General features: G+C 46.7%; 6 protein-coding genes across 8 annotated transcripts; 3 read left to right on the forward strand and 3 right to left on the reverse strand.

Moving 5' to 3' along the window:
* Positions 1–117: 117 nt before the first annotated feature.
* Positions 118–1,284, reverse strand: I-2 (Inhibitor-2). The gene is made up of 4 exons (XM_064684021.1): positions 1,166–1,284; positions 934–1,101; positions 771–865; positions 118–708 (listed from the first exon to the last, which is right to left on the reverse strand). Exons 1-4 carry the CDS (start codon positions 1,243–1,245, stop codon positions 434–436), a joined length of 618 nt encoding a protein of 205 aa, XP_064540091.1. The 5' UTR covers positions 1,246–1,284; the 3' UTR covers positions 118–433.
* A 1,032-nt stretch (positions 1,285–2,316) lies between these two features.
* LOC135429641 (alpha-tocopherol transfer protein) lies at positions 2,317–3,731 on the forward strand. Its single transcript, XM_064684019.1, has 3 exons — positions 2,317–2,928; positions 2,985–3,357; positions 3,423–3,731. Exons 1-3 carry the CDS (start codon positions 2,591–2,593, stop codon positions 3,681–3,683), a joined length of 972 nt encoding a protein of 323 aa, XP_064540089.1. The 5' UTR covers positions 2,317–2,590; the 3' UTR covers positions 3,684–3,731.
* Positions 3,732–3,833: 102 nt separating this feature from the next.
* LOC135429642 (alpha-tocopherol transfer protein) lies at positions 3,834–5,390 on the forward strand. The gene is made up of 3 exons (XM_064684020.1): positions 3,834–4,172; positions 4,224–4,596; positions 4,662–5,390. Exons 1-3 carry the CDS (start codon positions 3,871–3,873, stop codon positions 4,917–4,919), a joined length of 933 nt encoding a protein of 310 aa, XP_064540090.1. The 5' UTR covers positions 3,834–3,870; the 3' UTR covers positions 4,920–5,390.
* Positions 5,391–5,396: 6 nt separating this feature from the next.
* Positions 5,397–13,256, forward strand: galene. Of its 3 annotated transcripts, none has more exons than XM_064684001.1 (6): positions 5,397–5,527; positions 6,382–6,640; positions 6,706–6,952; positions 11,071–11,197; positions 11,251–12,707; positions 12,774–13,256. In XM_064684001.1, exons 2-6 carry the CDS (start codon positions 6,434–6,436, stop codon positions 12,977–12,979), a joined length of 2,244 nt encoding a protein of 747 aa, XP_064540071.1. In that variant the 5' UTR covers positions 5,397–5,527; positions 6,382–6,433; the 3' UTR covers positions 12,980–13,256. The 3 variants fall into 3 exon arrangements, with proteins under 3 accessions (XP_064540071.1, XP_064540072.1, XP_064540070.1); XM_064684002.1 differs by having other exon boundaries at positions 5,404–5,527; positions 6,311–6,640; XM_064684000.1 differs by having other exon boundaries at positions 5,425–5,557.
* LOC135429512 (elastin) lies at positions 7,081–8,082 on the reverse strand. Its single transcript, XM_064683831.1, has one exon. The coding sequence runs from the start codon at positions 8,080–8,082 to the stop codon at positions 7,081–7,083; it is 1,002 nt and encodes a 333-aa protein (XP_064539901.1).
* Positions 13,118–17,236, reverse strand: Klp61F (Kinesin-like protein at 61F). The gene is made up of 6 exons (XM_064683999.1): positions 16,848–17,236; positions 16,486–16,786; positions 14,970–16,302; positions 13,711–14,909; positions 13,390–13,650; positions 13,118–13,319 (listed from the first exon to the last, which is right to left on the reverse strand). The coding sequence occupies exons 1-6, from the start codon at positions 16,931–16,933 to the stop codon at positions 13,296–13,298; spliced, it is 3,204 nt and encodes a 1,067-aa protein (XP_064540069.1). The 5' UTR covers positions 16,934–17,236; the 3' UTR covers positions 13,118–13,295.
* Between the last annotated feature and the right edge of the window lie 11 nt (positions 17,237–17,247).

Consider the following 17,247-nt stretch of genomic DNA (forward strand, 5'->3'; position numbering starts at 1 on the left):
ATTTCCACTTATTGAAAATTAAATGCAAATGAATGCGTTTTGTTTGGAGGTTGGGCTAAGAGTTCAGTTTCGTTATTCAATTGGAGAAGATCAGATCAAAAAAGCATTAACTACACATAACGCTACAAATTTTTATATTTCATCGTATATTAGTTTATAATGTGCACTTGGTTGTAAAATCTCTCGCAGCTACAATTTCAATCGATTTGTATCATATTTCATTGATGGAAAGCACATTTTGCGCTGGCTGCTATTTGAAATATACGAACTTTTACCTGTTTTACGCCAGGTAAATGTATATATAAATTTAATTCATCACGACAGCACTTAGTAGCAATAAATTAAGTTTCGGATGAGCCGCCTACGCGGACAACATTAACATCAACAAACAACGTCAGTTAGAACCCTGTAAATATTGTGTTGCATATTGCTTTTAATTGTGAGTTGGCTCCAGGTCCATGATGCTGCTGTTGCTGGTCGCACTGGTGGTCGCGGATGTTGTTGTTTTCGGACTTGACTTTTGTTTCGAGCCGCTGGCATAAGTGCTGGAACTGGTGGCAACGCCTTGTGCTGACCCCGAAGCAGCACCTGCGTCATTACCATCATCATCATCGTCGTCCTCTTCCTGTATTAGCTTGCGGGCCAATTTGACCGCCTCAAATTCACGATAGTGGGCCTTGCGACGCCGCTCGAATTCACGGCGTCTTTCTGCAAAATGAGACACAATTAAAATCTAAAATTCAGATGATGTAGGACGATTGTGAGCTTACGTCGCTCCTCTTCGCTAATAGGCTGATCATCGCCGGAAGAACCTTCATCATCAATGCTTTGGGAAGACTGTTGTGTGCTGGCCGCAATTCGTAATCTATGGTGGAAATAAAAAGCATGAGCTTAGCATGCCTGGGCTAGCGCTAGGTCAAAAGTGATTTATACTTCTCAACCAGCAGTTCGGTGTCCAGCTCGTCTCTGTTCTCATTAAATGGCTCCGTGTAGTTAAAAGGTGTTTTTGGTTCATCGATTTTCATATGCCCGTAATCCTTATCGGCCGGATGAAATGTTTGCATCACGTTCAGCTCATCAAACTTGGCACTTTTGCGAAAACTGCGAAAACGAATCTAGTGGTTAGCCTTTGTTTAATCTAAAGGTTAAAGTTGATTGCGCTTACCTGGCACCCGACTTGTCAAAACTGCGCGAAGTCTTTAAAATGCCCTTGCATGGCAACTGTGGACTGGGATTGTTTTGCATCTTGACTCTTCACTCGGATCGGAAACACGTTAACTGAAAATAAACACACACACATACCAAAATACAAAAAGAAGAAGAGTTTAGCTTAATTTGAGTATGCACATTACGTCAATAAGATGATTTACTATGATGAATCACAGTAACAAAACAACGCATTTAAGCCTTTAAATTCGCTAAATTGTGGAATGACAATCACACAACTCGCGGCACTTACGACACCTTGCAGCGGCTTTAGTGCCCTTGAAGGGGGTCGCATGACCCAACCGCACACAGGGCGAATGCCACCCACCGGGCTGCTGCTGCATGTGGCATTTGCAACACCCTTTGGGTTGGCCTTTATTTAACTGCGCCCGCCATCATTTGGCCCTTTCTCTCGCTTTCTATTTGAGGTTTTTCTTTGCACAACTTACATTGTTTTTGTTTTTTTTTTTAACCAAGCCGCAGCGCCGTATGGAATTGCAATGCAATTTACGTATCGAAATTGCAGATTTGAAAACGTATTTAAGTCACAAGTAGTATCGCGAAGACCGTTGTGTTTAACTTAATTTAGATATGTTAACTGTATTTAAAAACGCGCGCTAGTAGTTTGACCAAATTAGCGCTTTTTAATTTTGATATTTTATTTATTCTATTTGTATTAATAGTGCGTCTGCTGAAAGGCGCTGTTAACTTACTGTGGGGTACTGTTAACTTACAGTGTTGTTGCTACCCGCTAGAGATGAGCGATATTTATGTACGTGTGAGCTGTGCCATGTACTTGATTGTAACGAGTCACATGTCTGAAACATATACCATTATTGCATTGCATATTTATTGTTTAATAGATTTAAATTTGCAAAAATGTATCTTTAAGCACGTTGAGTGCTAGTTTAAGTCAGAAGCAGTTTGTATAAATATTTCTTTGTAACATTTATTTATTCCAAGCAACACGTCCACCTCTAACAGAAATAGACGCATTTTATTGCTCCTGTTAATCAACATTCAAAAAGCTAAGCATTGTTAACCCATATGTTGTTACAAATGGACAATACGTAAATCTAGCTGTATACTTTTTTTTTTAACTGTATCTAGAAAAAAAGACCCTCTTAACTGTTTTAGAAAAATTCCACAAGATTAATTGCTCTTTATACTTAAAAAATGGAAATTTGGAAATAGCTACAACAGCTACGCACCCACATATAATATAGACGCATAAATTTCTCAACAACAAATCGATCCTAAGCGAGAACTAATCGCTTGACAGATTATCTCAATTGCTTGAGAATGTTTCTTATCGCATTGAAACAATAGAGTTTACCCGCTTAAATTGCATTATGGAGAATTGATAGTCCATCGATTTGCCAGTATGCATACAATCACCATGAACAACAGCCAATTATCCGCCGGAATACGTCCGTTACCTCCAGGTCTTCAGCAGATTGCCATCGAGGAGCTGAACGAGGTGCCGGCTCGTGTTGCATCAGATATTGCGGCCCTGCGAGAGTGGCTGCAGAAGCAGCCGCATCTCTGCGCCTGCCTCACGGATCAGTTTCTGCTGGGCTTCCTGCGGGGCAGCAAGTTCAGTTTGGAGAAGGCCAAGCACAAGATTGATCGCTACTACACGCTGCAGGCGGCTATTCCCGAAGTATTCAATGAGCATCGATTGGCCGATGATGTCCAGGTGCTGGAGATCATTCGAATGGGGTATCATCAATAGAGAAGCCTCCATATCTTTCCCAAATAAAGTATTCTCTTTTAAGCGTCATTCTACGTATTCCTTTGGACGCGAGCGATACGGGTCCGGCGGTGACCATTATACGCACAGGTTCCTATGACACGCAGAAGGTTAAGTTCCAGGACATTATTCGAGTGGGCTCCATGTTTGGCGAAATCATGATGCTGGAGGACGACAATGCGAATGTCAGTGGCTACATTGAAATACTGGACATGACCGGAGTAACGGCCGCCAATTTGTTTGCCCTGCAGCCGCAGCTGTTAAGCAAGTTTTCGGCCTTTGCGGATGAGGCGATGCCCACACGGCAGGAGGGAATACATTTTATAAATGTGCCTGCCTCATTCGAAAGTGGCTTTAAATCGCTGCGCTCCTTCTTTCCCGATAAGATCAAGAATCGCGTGAGTCACCTCTGTTGGAGAATAGCTAGCGATCAGCAGCGTTTCATAGCTCTCTTTCTATGTAGGTATCTGTCAGCTCCGATCCGGAGGCCATCTTTGAGCGTGTGCGTCGCGAGTATCTGCCCAAGGAATACGGCGGCAGCAGGGGCACCATGCAGGACATCATAGAGCAAATGGAGGCCAAGATGTGGAGCTATCGCGAATACTTCGAACAGTCGCGTCACTTTGGCACCAACGAAAAGCTGAGGGAAGATATCCCAGACAATACAAGCTGCCAGAGCTACTTTGGCCTGGATGGCTCATTCCGCATGTTGGATATCGACTGACTTTGTAAAACTATAAACAGCCAATAAATTGATTGAATTTGTGCTCCACTCTCGCTCTCTTCTTAGAATAAGTTGCGCTGTCTGGCCTTTGTCTACTATCTTATCTTGGATTGATTATGGTGGCTGCCCATGAATCGAACCCGAACAAAGACCTTCAGTTGTGCACTGGCTGCCCGACCTGGCCAACATGCCGTCCATTCGTCCGCTTAGTCCGGCGCTGCAGCAAAATGCTATCGAGCAGCTGAACGAGATTCCGGAACGCCTGGATGCGGACATAGCCGCACTGCGTCAGTGGATCGCCCAGCAGCCACATTTGAAAGCGCGCACCGATGACCAGTTTCTGGTCAACTTCTTGCGCGGCTGCAAGCACAGCCTGGAGAAAACCAAGTCCAAAATGGATCGGTTTTACACGCTGCGCACCAAGTATCCCGAATATTTCATTGGACACAATGTGGATGTGGACAAGCTGCTTGCCCTCTTCCGATTCGGGTGAGTCGCATTTGAAGTCAGTTTTGAACTTTGAATCAGGTTCAGTTGTAGCACTGCTATAGTGCTGCCACGCCCACTGCATGATAATGGACCACGGCTAGTTGTATTGCGCATGGGCGCCTACAATCCCGATGAGTACAATTTCATTGAAATCAATCGGGCCAGCAGTCTAATGCATCAAATAATGCTCGATGAAGACGATGATGCCATAGTTAATGGGGTCATAAATATTCTGGACCTGAGCGACGTAAAGGCCGGGCATTTCTTTCAGATGACACCGTCCTTTGCCAAGAAGATGACCGTTTTTCAGGAGGAGGCACTGCCCATGCGCACAAAAGGCACGCATTTCATCAACACGCCCGCGGGTTTCGATAAGGTCTTCAACATGTTCAAGCCGATGATGTCCAAAAAACAACAGGAGCGCGTAGGTTCCAAATCAGCTTGTAGCTAATCCTTCAGGAACTCAACGTCCTTATCATTTTTCTACAGCTTTACGTGCACGGCAATAATTTTGAGGCCATATACCAGCAAATACCGCAAAAGTATTTGCCCGTGGAGTACGGAGGCGAAAATGGTTCCATACCAGAACTGATCAAGGATTGGGAAGAGCGTATAAGCGCCTACAGGAACTACTGGGTAGAGGAGCAGAACTATGGCACGGATGAGCGCCTCCGACCAGGCAGGCCAATTGACTTTGAGGGTCTATTCGGGCTGGAGGGTTCGTTCCGGCAGCTGAATGTTGATTAGGACCTGGTCAGTGGGGCGTGCTAAATTTTTAGTCTATATATAGCGCATGCCTTATCTATATCTTAAGTTTTGATATTTCATAATTTGAGTTTTACAAACAAGCTTTGATAATGAACATTTGTGGTGTAGACAAAAAAAACAGTGCACTTTTTTACAATATTCTACTTTTAAAAAGATATTTAAAAAGGAATTTTAAAACAGATATTGCATATTTCTGTAAAGTCGGAAGAGAGAAATGCACTATTTGTCGTTGTTCTTGTTGTGCCTGACAAATCAGCTGCTGATCGAGTCTCTTGTTCCGTGTTCTCGGGAGAACAAGTCAAATGCCAACTGAGATGCAAAAAGTAAACAAAAAGTATTCCAAAATGTTCTGAATAGAAGAAAACTACAAGCTACTACAACTAGCCCAAGTAGCAACAAAAATAAACCACTCTCCGAACGCCGATCGCCGATCAGAGAAATGTTCAGTAATCTTTGGAGAGTCGTCGGGATCGGTCCATGTGCTGTTGCCGTTGCCATCCGTATCGGGAAATAAGCACGCAACGTGCACACAGAAATGAATTGAATTTGGAAATATATTTTGAAAAAGAACAAATCCTAATAGTGCGGTACGGCTTGAAAGATTGGCGTATATAAATGTAAATCATGTCATGTAGAGCCAAAAACAGTTCATAAATTGCTCGCAGATAATTGCCCAATAAGAAATCAAATGAAATCAAAGCTACTAATTATTTGGGCATGTTATATAGCATCTTCCCATTATAATATATATATATAGTCCATCTGTCTATTCGGTTATTTGTTGTGCCATTCCGGGTACTATTTAGACTATGAATAGTAAAAATTTCTTGTGGCGAGCAACGACGAGTTGCGGGGTGCGCCGTCTGCTCCGTCCGTCTGTCTGTCTGTCTGTTGACGAGATGGATGTTGTTCCCCAAAATAGTTTCCATAAAGCAAAGCGGCATAGCCCCCCCCTAACCACTTACCCGACCTTGCCAGCCTGGCGAGTCGACTAAATAAATATTTAGACAAATCTTAATGTACATGTGTGAGGATTGGGATTTCCCACTTCCATTTAGCCACCTGCCCACTTCGCTTGTAGTTTGTTGTCCTATATGAACCCAACTATTTTAAAAAATTACTTCTATTAATATTATACATTGCTTTCATTCAATCAATAATAATTTATGTTTCAGTAATATATTTTCAAATATATTCTATATCTAACTTATCTGTTAAAAGTTCAGTTTATGGCAAAATATGTTAAATTTTGGGTTCGAACCGGCTTGGTTCAAACCGGCTTAAAAACTTTAGTTTGCACACCCTCTATCAGTCGTAGAAGGGGTATATAAGGTGACGATCTTAGTAAAATCATACTCAACATTTTACAGGGTATTTAACCGTCGACTATTTCGTTTCGGGTTAAAGAAATTTAGTTTGCCTTTTCATAATTTGTGTGCAGCGAACCACGAAATTGGCCAAGGGAAGACGCATAGCCGAAGAGGTGCACGACCATGTCGGGCAGGCGGGCACAATCCCTGCCGCCGCACATGATGGAGCCGGCAAAGCCGGAACGCGGACGCTGCGTGGCTGCCATCTGTTTCTCGTGGAAGGTGCTCACCTGCGTCGTTTCCCATGTACTGCTCGTGCTGCTTGTGGTCTCGTACTGTGTGGGCGGTGCCTATTTGTTTCAGCATCTCGAACGACCGCATGAGATTGAGGTGAGATCGCACCGGGTGCTTAACAACCAACTTGGCTAACAGTAACCACATGTGTGTGCGTCCAGGTCAAGCGGGACATACAGAATCTACGCTTCAATCTCACCGAGCGCATTTGGCTGCTCTCCGATGATGCGCTGGTGCTGCGCGAGAACGATTGGATGGCGAATGTGAGCAAGCATTTGGCCAACTTTGAGAAGCAGATCATGACGGCCATCAAGGCCGACGGCTGGGACGGCGACGAGGATGTGCGCAAATCCCAATGGACTTTTGCCGGCTCCCTATTCTACTCCATCATCGTCATAACCACAATTGGTGAGTGCTTAAATAGGTCAACAGTTCGAGAGAATTTTATTCGCATTTAACATAATCTAAGCCTAACGACTAAACTCTAAAGAAATCTAACGGGTGCTCAAGCAGCATCAGCTGAAGCAGAGCTACAGCTAAATATTCTTGCTGAGCTTATCATTCACCGTCGCTGGGGAGCTGGCCGAGCTCTTGGCACTCTTGCCCTCGGCCGGCGTCAGCGACTTCTCGTCATAGCCAACGCCCCCAACTCCGAAGTTGCCGCCATAGCCCGTGGGTGCCAGGCCGGGCTGGCCTAGGCCAAAGCCAGCAGCTAGGCCATAGCCATCTGTGTACTGTGGTCCGGCGTACTGATTGCCCGGATACTGTGCCAGGCCAGGATATTGTCCGCCAGGCGCTCCAAACTGGTTGTAATTTGTCTCTGCGCCTGGATAGCTTCCAAATGGATATTGGCTGCCAGCGCCTGGATACTGACCCAAGCCTAGTCCGCCGCCGAGCTGTCCGCCCGGGTAGGCTGTGCCGGCACTTGCACCGCCACCCACGCCTGGATAACCTGCACCGCCACCCACGCCGGGATAGCCTGCACCGGCACCCAGGCCCGGGTAGCTCGCACTCGCAGCCGCACCGCCATAGATGCCTGGATAGCCACCTAGTCCCAGTCCGTTCTGCGCACCACCAAATCCAATGTTGCCAGGCTGATAGGCATTGGGATACAGCGGCGGTCTGTATCCCGTAGGGCCACCCGCACCGACCAGCACGCCTGGATTGCCGCCGCCAAAGCCGCCGCCAATGCCTGGAAACTGGCCACCAATCGCCGGCTGTCCACCAAATCCGCCAAAGGGATTGGGATAGGGGTTGTACTGACGCGTGCCCACATTGGGCGCAGTGGTTGTTGTGGGCTCAACGTCCACATAGTCCTCGATCTCATCATTCTCCGGCTCACCAGGCAGCGGTCGTCTGGTGGTTGGCTCTCGTCTCTGCTGGTTCTGGTGTGCGTTGCGCATGGAGGCCTCGCGATCGTTTTCCTTGAACGCACGCTCCCTGCGGTTGTAGGTGCGCCAAACCCAATGATCCTCGCCCGACACAATGGCCAGCTGACAGACAAGCGCCAGCGACGCGATGAGGCAATGTTTTCTCATGATTTCTGCACTTAACGGAGATTCACTGATTCACACTGGAGACTCTGGCCTTTCTTTCTGCTTGTGGATGGATGGTTCACACACTGACCCGTATTTCGCGCTTTGTCGCGACTCGCTCGTTTATAGCGATGCCAACAGAATAATTCGACAATGCGAGCGGCACACGCTACTTATATAACAATGGGCCAACGACGAGGCACAAAAATCACTCGAGTGTGGCTCGCCGAGGACGGCAGGTGCGGCACATGCCCCACAGTGGAACCAGCAGAAAAGGTCGCATTGCAAGACAAAATTAAATTTGTCACTGTTTCGGCTCAGGGTATGAACCAGCGCCCTTGCTTTAGGCTTAGTTCCTTTTAACAAGGCTCTTAGTTTGATTTCTTATATATTTTAGGGTTTGAGCCAGAGCCCATGCTTTAGGCTTAGTTCCTTTTAACGAGGCTCTTATTTTGATGTCTAATATTTTTTAGGGTTTGAACCAGCGCGCTGTCTTAAGGTTTAGTTCCTTTTAACAAGGCTCTTATTTTAATTTCTTAAATTTTTTAAACATTTAATTTAAAATTGCGCGCCTGTTTTACTGAAAATATTACAAAATTGGCATTTGTCATATATGGTTTAATGCCAATGTACTACTCCTCAAAAGTATTTTCTATTGAACCAAACCATGAGCCGGCTCGATTTAAATCCGGCCTTGGTTGCATTTGTTATTGACCGGCGATCAGCATGTGTTTTGCCCCACTGTGCCGCAGCGTAAACATCTAATGAATCAACGCAAACAAGCCAGACAGACAGATACACAGACAGAGGATCGTGGCAGACGAAGACGCACTCCCAAAAAAGACACGCCAGATTTAACAGCGATCGGCGACCAGTTTTGATCGCCGGGCACGCAGCCCACGTATTCAGCATTGATTCATCCAATCCGAAGAAACTGCGAAACTGCCAAACCGCAAAGAAGCGCATGATCAGTGATCAGTGATCTGTTCTGTGTGCAGTGATCAGATCAATTCATGCAACGCCGCCCAGGAACTGCTGCAATCGACTTGGACATGTGCACATGTCGGCACGTAGAAATCGCATAAATATATTGAACTACCTCACGATCGTTTTGTAATTGATCGTTAGACTCCATGAAGGGTACCGATGCGGATTACAAAACACTTTCCTGGAAATCAAAATGAGTTTACACATTTAACAGCCCACTTTTTGTGTTGATGCATAATTAGTGTTCATTTACTGATCAATTGCAGATATATCTTTACACTCGCTCACATAGACAAAAGGGTATATTGGTTTCGGTCTGTATGAAATCAGAGACACTCGTGTATACCCGCGTCAGATGAAATGTTAAGATTATATGGGTAGGTCCACTGAGAGCGTGGAGTATCGGATGGGTCTATATCTTTTATAGGATAAAATGATGAGCTCCTTTGAAGACCTATTCAAATAATATAAAAATATTAATGTATCTTAATACCCACAGCTGTCATCCTATTTCAAGCTATTCTTGGCCTTATAACAAGTATTTAGCAGTCGGTTATACCCGACTGCAAAAGTCCTAGTTGTTTATGCTGCAGCAATTGCTATAAATTTGGCTTATCATTCAGATCGTGCGGCACATAGGTCAGCATTTGGCTTAGTTTTATTTTGGGTTATATTTTTTTGGATACAGTTTGTTGCACACAAGTTGATTGGCCCACTAAGCGCCCACGTGAATGACCTCTAAAATGTTTTCAGTTTCAGGTTTAATCCAACCAATTGTCCGCAAGGGGGGTGTGGGGGCAGGAAGCATCCAACGAAATCAAAAGTTAGAACGACTTTTTATACATTCAACAGCAAACGCAAGGTCAAACGCGACGCAGATGATTTTTTAGTTTCAGATTTTAGATTGATGATGGGAACTTTTTGTCTAATTTCCCAATATGGATGTAGCATTAAGTGAATTGTCTGGGGTTTAGCTGCTTGCTATCTGCGAGTTTAATGACCGCCGCTTGTTTGGTCTGTGCCAATACCAAACACACACAGGTACACACACACACACACACACCCATTGCCCTCAGCCATGGAATCCATGCGAATGCAAACACTTCCGCAATTCCGCAAGCGGCAAAACTTGAAACGCCCATTTTGTACTTGTACATTGCGTGGGAGACGATAATAGATTAGCTTCTAAAAGCAGACAGATTAGGCACGTTGCGTCCATTAGCATTTTCCAGATACTATTGCCAATTTACAAGCTGGCACATATTATCCACAGTTCAAGGCAGTTTCCCGGCCAACTAAAGACATTAAAATTTTATCTATCTTGGCAAAAAAAAACAACAACAAATAACACTAAAGTGCGTTCTATACTTATTTCGACACTCAAAAAGAATCAAATTTTAAGATTTGTTATTTAGAAAATATAATGTATATAAAATAAAATGCATATATTTAAGAAAAATATGATAGCCATACTTTAAGTATATACAAATCATTTTAATTTATGATCTAAACTTTGCAAAAATTTAGTTTAAATATTCTCAAATCTTGGAGAATAATTCACCAGTCTTAAGAATCCGTTTAGTTTTGACTTAGTTATAAAAGTTTTTATTTGAAGACTGGCATTTATTGGGAACTTTTTTTTGGAAGAAAACAAAATATATAGACATTCGATTAAAACCAACAAATATTCGAAAATAAGAAAAGTATAATTTTTAAATATCAATATACAGATTTAAGATGCAGAACTTAAATATTGAAAAGAATGCCAACTACTATGAATATATGTTCAGTTTTGTATTTAAAGATGACTTCTGATATATTGAAAAGCTTGGGTAAATTACCATGGAAGCTATATATAAAAAGATTTTATTATATAGTATATATATCCTTACCCCTACCAATCTTAAAGTAATGAGCTCAATTTTCAGCAATAATTGTTCTCTTCCTCTTATTCATTCACATGTAATATCATTTACCATAACTGCGATGCCAAACGCTGGACAGGCTATGGCCACATATCACCGCGCACAGACTGGGGCAAGGTGACAACGATCTTTTATGCCATCGTTGGGATTCCATTGATGCTGCTCTGTCTGTCAAACATTGGAGATGTGATGGCCACATCGTTTCGGTGAGTTGGGCAAGTTGTTGGCGTTGCGTGCCCATTGTTAATCTGTCAGGCAGGTTCCTCTACTGGCGCATCTGCTGTTATGTGTGCACCCGCTCGGCGAAGCGGCCCAGAAAGGCACGGTCGAGGCAAAGATCTATGCGGATGCGGCCGCAGCGTGTTACGTCGCGATCTCAGCCGCCGCCTTCGTTCAGGCGCTCCATGAAGATGACACAGCGTTCCAACAATGACTCTGGGCTGGGGCCCTCCATGGGGCATGCCTACTCGGATCCGGAGCTGCGCACTCTTGGTCGCGGCTACGATGACCGCGATCGTGACCTTGGCGGCGGCGGATATCGCGGCAGTGGAAACCGTTCACGTCGCCCGCAGATGTACCACCAGCCACTGCAGCATGAGCCTCGCCAGCGTCATACCATTTACGGCGATGAGTACGAGACGCAGACCTTGAATCGCGCCAACCGCTACAGCAGCCGGCAGCGTCAGCGGGACAGAATGCGGGACCGGCATACTGTGGAGCGTGAGCGCTATTTGGGTCACTCCAGGACGCACATACATGGTTCCATTGATGATTTCAGCGACATGCCCCCACCGGCGAAGCGTGCGGCCAGTGTGCGCTCCGTGCGCTCACCCCAACACCAGGATACGCGCGCCTCTCGTGAACTGCATCGTCTGCACTCAACGCCGGGTCGTGGCACGGGTCGTGCAAAAAGTGTGGATCCGCGGCATGGACACATCTCGTCGCACTACGAAGATGTGGATGAGGATGTGGTGCGTAAGACGCCCATAATACCCAATCGCTATGCGCTGGACGACGACAACGACTTGGTTAACAGCGGGCAACATGCCCGCAATGCGCCACGCAGCCAATCGATGCCCAGGTCGGCGCATCGTCAACGCCAACGTCAAAGGGACCTAGAACGAGAGCGTTCACCGCAGCCACAACCGCCGCCTTCGCATCATCATCATCAACAACAACAACGATCCAATGGACGACGTGCTGGCAGTCTGGGCCGTCAATCCTCGCGCTACGGCAATCATTTGGAGCCGCCAGACTACGATGCAGGGCCGCCGCAGCGACATCGACGCGGACGCTCGCCGCGCCACGAGGACTACGTGGAGGAGAGCTTCGATGAGCTGTCCATGTGCGACGATAACGACTTATACGAGGATTATCCAGTGCGTCATGGTTCGCGTAACCGGGAGCCCCGCCGCGAGCGACGTCGCGAACGCCGTCTACCACCCTCGCCACGCATCATGTCGCCAATGGGCTTTCCCGTGCAGCGTCAGATCCGGCGACGTCCCAGCTATGATTACGATGACGACGATTCCATGTACGGCGACGAGTATGGCGACAGGTTCGAGCTGGTGCCCAAGGACCGGCCGGTGCCCATTTGGCTGTGCGTCTTTCTGGTGGTCAGCTATATACTGGGTGGTGCCGCCCTTTTTGCCTACTGGGAGCAATGGTCATTCCTGGACTCGGCCTACTTTTGCTTCATCACGCTGACCACAATTGGTGAGTGCCCGTGTTTAATCTGCACATATCCATCTTCAGCTCTGACTTGCTTTACTTCTGCTGCAGGCTTTGGTGATTTTGTGCCCGCCAAGGGCGTCAAGGATGAGTCGGAGCAGTCCATTGCCTACTGTTCCCTGTATCTGCTCTTTGGCATCGCGCTGCTGGCCATGAGCTTCAATCTGGTGCAGGAGGAGTTTATAGCCAATGTTAAGGAGGTGGCACGACGCCTGGGCATACTCAAAGATGATGACGATGAACAACAGGACGACTGAGTCTCCTGGACTTGCCACAGTAAGATTTCAATATAATAAACAAACTTAACGCGAAATGCTTGGGATATGATTATCCAAGAAATGCCATAGCATCTGTATACATTTATCTCAATTACATTTATTTCACTATATCGAACGTTCACTGTGGTACAGGTGCGTTTATTTGAGGAAAAATATGTGCATATTGTATTGAAAAAGAATCTCAAAAGTTGATACAAAAAGCAAAAATAAAGTTAAAAATAAAAAGGAACAGGCAAATTTAAAAGAGGTGCTCCAATTAGCGACTTATGTGTTACCGGGATGCTGGATACTCGTCTCAGGCCATGTTCTCTTTGTTGTGCTGTGCGGGGAATAAGGCAAGACAAATTATGATTGCTCTGCTATTTAACAGCTTGTATTTTTTAGCTTACCCTATTAAAGGCAGGCGAGCTGAGCGGTGAATTGCGAGGCGAATTACGAGGCGAATACTTGTGAGGTGTCAGGGAGCGGGACAGGGAGCCGCTGCGCATGCCGGCAAGCGGCTGCTTCAGCGTGTTGCTGGCACCTCTGGAGCCGCGTTGCTTAACATTTACGGCCTCAACGGGCTCAATGGGCGTGGAGTTCATAATGGTCTCCGTTTCGGACAGCTCCTGCACAGACTGCAACGATTCCTCTGGTTCACCCTCGCTGCACTGCAAAATCAAGGAATCCTTAGAATTGATAATGATATATACATAAATCTGATGACTTACCTCATCAATGGTGGCCGTGGTGTCCAAATCCGACCAGTCCTGCTCCTGCCGATAGCGACGCACAATATCCTGATGCGGCGATGTGGCTGCTAGTGTGCGTGGATAGATGAAGTCCCGCTTGGATGGAGTTGTACCAGTGGGCGCATACGTTTTCAATTCACTCTGATGGAAATTGGAGAGATCCTGGTGGCAAGTCTGTTGATGTTGCCGCTGCAATATCGCGTGCTGCTTTGTCTGCTCGGAGAGCTTCTCAATGAGATCGGCTGTGATGGCAGCATGACCGATGCCCAATTGCACATCATCTTTAATAATCTGATGGATCTGCTCGGTGGCCGACTCAAGGGTTTTCTGCTGCTCGTGACGCAGTTTCTCAGCGTGCTCCTCGCTGGCCGAGCACATCTGGCGCAGTTGCTGCTCATGGTTGCGCACTGTTTGCATGCTGTGCTCGGCCTGCTTAGCGCTCTCCTTGCATAGATTCTCCAGCTGCACCTGTAGCGTGGAACACTTAGCAACTCCCTGATCCACGCACAGCACTGCAGCCTGCAGTTGGCTGCACAGTTCATCGCGTGCTGCCTGCGTCGCCACGGAACCCTCCATGGCGTACGCCTGCATGGTGTTGCCTGTCTGCTGTGCCTGTTCATTGGCCGCAACATGGCTGCGCTTCAGTTGCCCAACGCGAGTACCCATGCTGATTGTGTTTTTGGCGCGCTGCTGCTGTAGCTGCTCCAGTTGATTCATCAGGGCCGCTTCTTGCTGTGCCAACTCCTCCTCGTAGGCCAATTCGGTCTGCAGCTGCTGCAGTTGCTCGGCATCGGGAGCACTCAACGCCGTTAGCTGCTGCAATTGCTGTTGCACCTGATCCACGTGCTGCTGCAGCGCCTTTGCGTTGCGCTCAATAATCGGAGAGAAGCCATCGCGCATGCTATCCAGCGCTGCCTTGTGACGCTCATTGTTGGCCTCCAGCTCCTGCAAATTGCTTAGCATATCCTCGCTTAACATGGCATTACGTTTCTGCATATGCTCTAGTAGTTGTGCCACTAGCGCTATGCAATGGGCGTCTTCAATGCTGGCAACAGCTGCCGCAAACTGTGCCTGCAGCTGCCCATGTGCCGTTAAAGCTTCTGTGCAACTGATACGCAAGTTGTCGATGCTCTTGGTGGCATTGGCCACCAGACGCTGATGCACATTGGTACAATTCGCTAAGCAGGAATAGAAGCAACATAAATTGAATGTGAAGTATAAAATAATGTATCGCTTACCCAGCTCGTCGGTCAACTGCTGCGTGGACCCTGCATGTTGTTCCTGGTATTGGGTGAGACTGCCATCGAGCAGCTCCAGATTGTCCCGCATGCGCTCCGTGAACTGTGCGCATGTGCTGCGAATTTTTTCATCCACATGTCGCCGTCGCTCAATGGTGCCGTGCAGCTGGTGCGTATCATCTGCAGCCGAGTCGGCTGCTTCCAGTATTTGATGGGCTTGTGTAGTCAGCTCCTGTTCGGTCTTAACATGCGACTCAACCAGCTGTTTCTTTTCCTTGTAGCGCCGTTTGGTTTTGGTGAGCACTTTCTTGGTGAGCAGTAGCGATCCCTTGGTTTCGGTTAGATGCTGTTCAGTGCGTGAAAGCTTCTGGGTCTTCTTCACGAGATTCATGCTGACCTCATTAAAGATCTTCTCCTTGTTTTGCAGCTCATCTTTGAGCGCTTTAAGCAGCAACATTTTTTCGTTTAGCTCACGCGTCTGCGAATCCATTTTGAGCGTCATTTCATTGTAAGTATCCTCGGCCAGGTAAATTCCATTTTTATCGCGTGCCGCCATCAGATCCCGCTTCAGTTTATCGATCTCCTCAGTGTACTCTTTGAGTACCGTCTTTTTGGTCAGCTTTTGATTGACCTCTGGTTTATTCTGGATATTCTTAGCACGGTGCGCATACTCCAGTGTGCTGAGTGTTTCCTCAATGTCCTTGTGGCCCGGCGAGATGGTGGCTATAATTGAAGTCTTCGTGCGCCCACCCAACGACTCCTGCAGCAGCCGAGTCAGCTTAGACTCGCGATAGGGCACATGAGGCGCCCGATCGACCAACGCTGTGATCACACGACCCAGTGTCAACAGGCTCTGGTTAATATTGACAGTTTCACGCACTCGAATGCCCTTCTCATTGCCCGCCTTGGAGACGTTCTCGCTGCCCGCCAAATCAACCAGATTCAGTTTGCCAATTTTGAGCATCTCCTCGCCTTCCATGCCATTCTCACGTATGTGCACTACAATAGAGAAAACGGTATGGGAGCGCGAGGATTGGGCATTCATGAGTGTGGTGGCCGTTTTGCGTCGCTCCTTGCCCTTCTCCAGCAGCTTGTACACATCGTCCTTGCTATGCACGGGTATCTCTTCCAGACCCTGAATAATAACCGAACCCTTCTTTGTGCTGTCATCAAATATACGAATCTTGGTATTGTCATCAGTTGAAAGCAAATCGCATAGCTCCTCGTTGTACAACTCCAAATAGGAGATGCGCATAGTGTACTCGAGCTCCATCATGCGCAGTTCATCGAACAAATGACTGAGCGCACGCGGTATAATGCCAATTTCCGAGTCCTATAAAAGAGGCGTGTACTAATTAGAAAAAGGTTTGAAATTCTGAGAAGACACAACAGCTGCGAGGTCAGTCACAAAGTAGAAAAACTTGTTTTCGCAGGTCAAAAAAGTTCTCTAGCGAAACACAACTGTACCGCGCAGGCGCAGACTCAGTTCTATATATTTAAATTGGGGTTCACTTACATCTTCCCAGGAGGACTTCAGTTCTGCGCACTCGTTGCCCACCATTGTGTGTGTTTTGCCCGTGCCCGTTTGACCATAGGCAAACACAGTGCAGTTGTAACCCGCGAGCACCTCCTCGATAAGCGGCGCCACAACGGTGCTGTATACATCGCATTGACGCGATTCCGGCCCAAAGGTGCGATCGAACGTAAACTTCTTGGTCAGCTTGGAGTCGAGCGTGTGCCGTGTGACAATTTCGCGTGGCGTCATCACATCCACCACTTCCGCGGAACGTATGCATCGTTCCCGCGAGTTAAGCGGTCTGCAAAGCCAAAACATAGGATCACAATTTCGGCAGCTAAATATGGATATACGGAGCTCACCTGACGCGCACATAGACCTGTATGTTTTGATTTGATTTTCGCGCTTGCTGCTGGCGCGAGCCATTCGCACCCGATGTTAAATCCATGTCTATAAATGACGCCAAGCCCTTTTATGCCTTTGCAAATAACTGTAATTCACGTATTTATGTGTGAAATTGAAGTGTATCACCTTAACAGGCTGCTCTGATCACGCGCTGGGGATGTTAGCGAAATCACTTAATATTTAAATGTATATAGAGCCAGCTTTCAAATGCAATACGAGAAAATATTACAAGCTGCCGCTTTAATCGCGTCGTCCGTTCAATTTTGAATGACCCGAAAAATGTTATTTAGCACCACGGATGTGCACACACTGTGCAAGACATTTTTCGTATGTTAGACTTGTGCACACACTGTTAGC

This window comes from Drosophila montana, unplaced genomic scaffold (genome assembly GCF_035044405.1).
Source record: "Drosophila montana isolate Dmon_TW-CO22-7 unplaced genomic scaffold, ASM3504440v1 contig_2668_1, whole genome shotgun sequence".
NCBI classification, from domain to species: domain Eukaryota; kingdom Metazoa; phylum Arthropoda; class Insecta; order Diptera; family Drosophilidae; genus Drosophila; species Drosophila montana.

Excerpts from the sequence above, each read along its gene's own strand:
- Klp61F (XM_064683999.1), bottom strand. The coding sequence starts at position 16,933 with ATGGATTTAACATCGGGTGCGAATGGCTCGCGCCAGCAGCAAGCGCGA. Across the intron at positions 16,787-16,847 it reads CAGGTCTATGTGCGCGTCAG|ACCGCTTAACTCGCGGGAAC; the intron begins GTGAGCTCCGTA and ends TTGGCTTTGCAG. Across the intron at positions 14,910-14,969 it reads GCAGTTGACCGACGAGCTGG|CGAATTGTACCAATGTGCAT; the intron begins GTAAGCGATACA and ends ATTCCTGCTTAG.
- galene (XM_064684001.1), top strand. The coding sequence starts at position 6,434 with ATGTCGGGCAGGCGGGCACAATCCCTGCCGCCGCACATGATGGAGCCG. Across the intron at positions 11,198-11,250 it reads GTGATGGCCACATCGTTTCG|GTTCCTCTACTGGCGCATCT; the intron begins GTGAGTTGGGCA and ends TCTGTCAGGCAG. Across the intron at positions 12,708-12,773 it reads CATCACGCTGACCACAATTG|GCTTTGGTGATTTTGTGCCC; the intron begins GTGAGTGCCCGT and ends CTTCTGCTGCAG.
- LOC135429512 (XM_064683831.1), bottom strand. The coding sequence starts at position 8,082 with ATGAGAAAACATTGCCTCATCGCGTCGCTGGCGCTTGTCTGTCAGCTG.
- LOC135429642 (XM_064684020.1), top strand. The coding sequence starts at position 3,871 with ATGCCGTCCATTCGTCCGCTTAGTCCGGCGCTGCAGCAAAATGCTATC. Across the intron at positions 4,173-4,223 it reads CTTGCCCTCTTCCGATTCGG|CACTGCTATAGTGCTGCCAC; the intron begins GTGAGTCGCATT and ends GTTCAGTTGTAG. Across the intron at positions 4,597-4,661 it reads CCAAAAAACAACAGGAGCGC|CTTTACGTGCACGGCAATAA; the intron begins GTAGGTTCCAAA and ends ATTTTTCTACAG.
- LOC135429641 (XM_064684019.1), top strand. The coding sequence starts at position 2,591 with ATGCATACAATCACCATGAACAACAGCCAATTATCCGCCGGAATACGT. Across the intron at positions 2,929-2,984 it reads CTGGAGATCATTCGAATGGG|CGTCATTCTACGTATTCCTT; the intron begins GTATCATCAATA and ends TTCTCTTTTAAG. Across the intron at positions 3,358-3,422 it reads CCGATAAGATCAAGAATCGC|GTATCTGTCAGCTCCGATCC; the intron begins GTGAGTCACCTC and ends CTTTCTATGTAG.
- I-2 (XM_064684021.1), bottom strand. The coding sequence starts at position 1,245 with ATGCAAAACAATCCCAGTCCACAGTTGCCATGCAAGGGCATTTTAAAG. Across the intron at positions 1,102-1,165 it reads TTTGACAAGTCGGGTGCCAG|TTTTCGCAAAAGTGCCAAGT; the intron begins GTAAGCGCAATC and ends TCGTTTTCGCAG. Across the intron at positions 709-770 it reads TATTAGCGAAGAGGAGCGAC|AAAGACGCCGTGAATTCGAG; the intron begins GTAAGCTCACAA and ends CTCATTTTGCAG.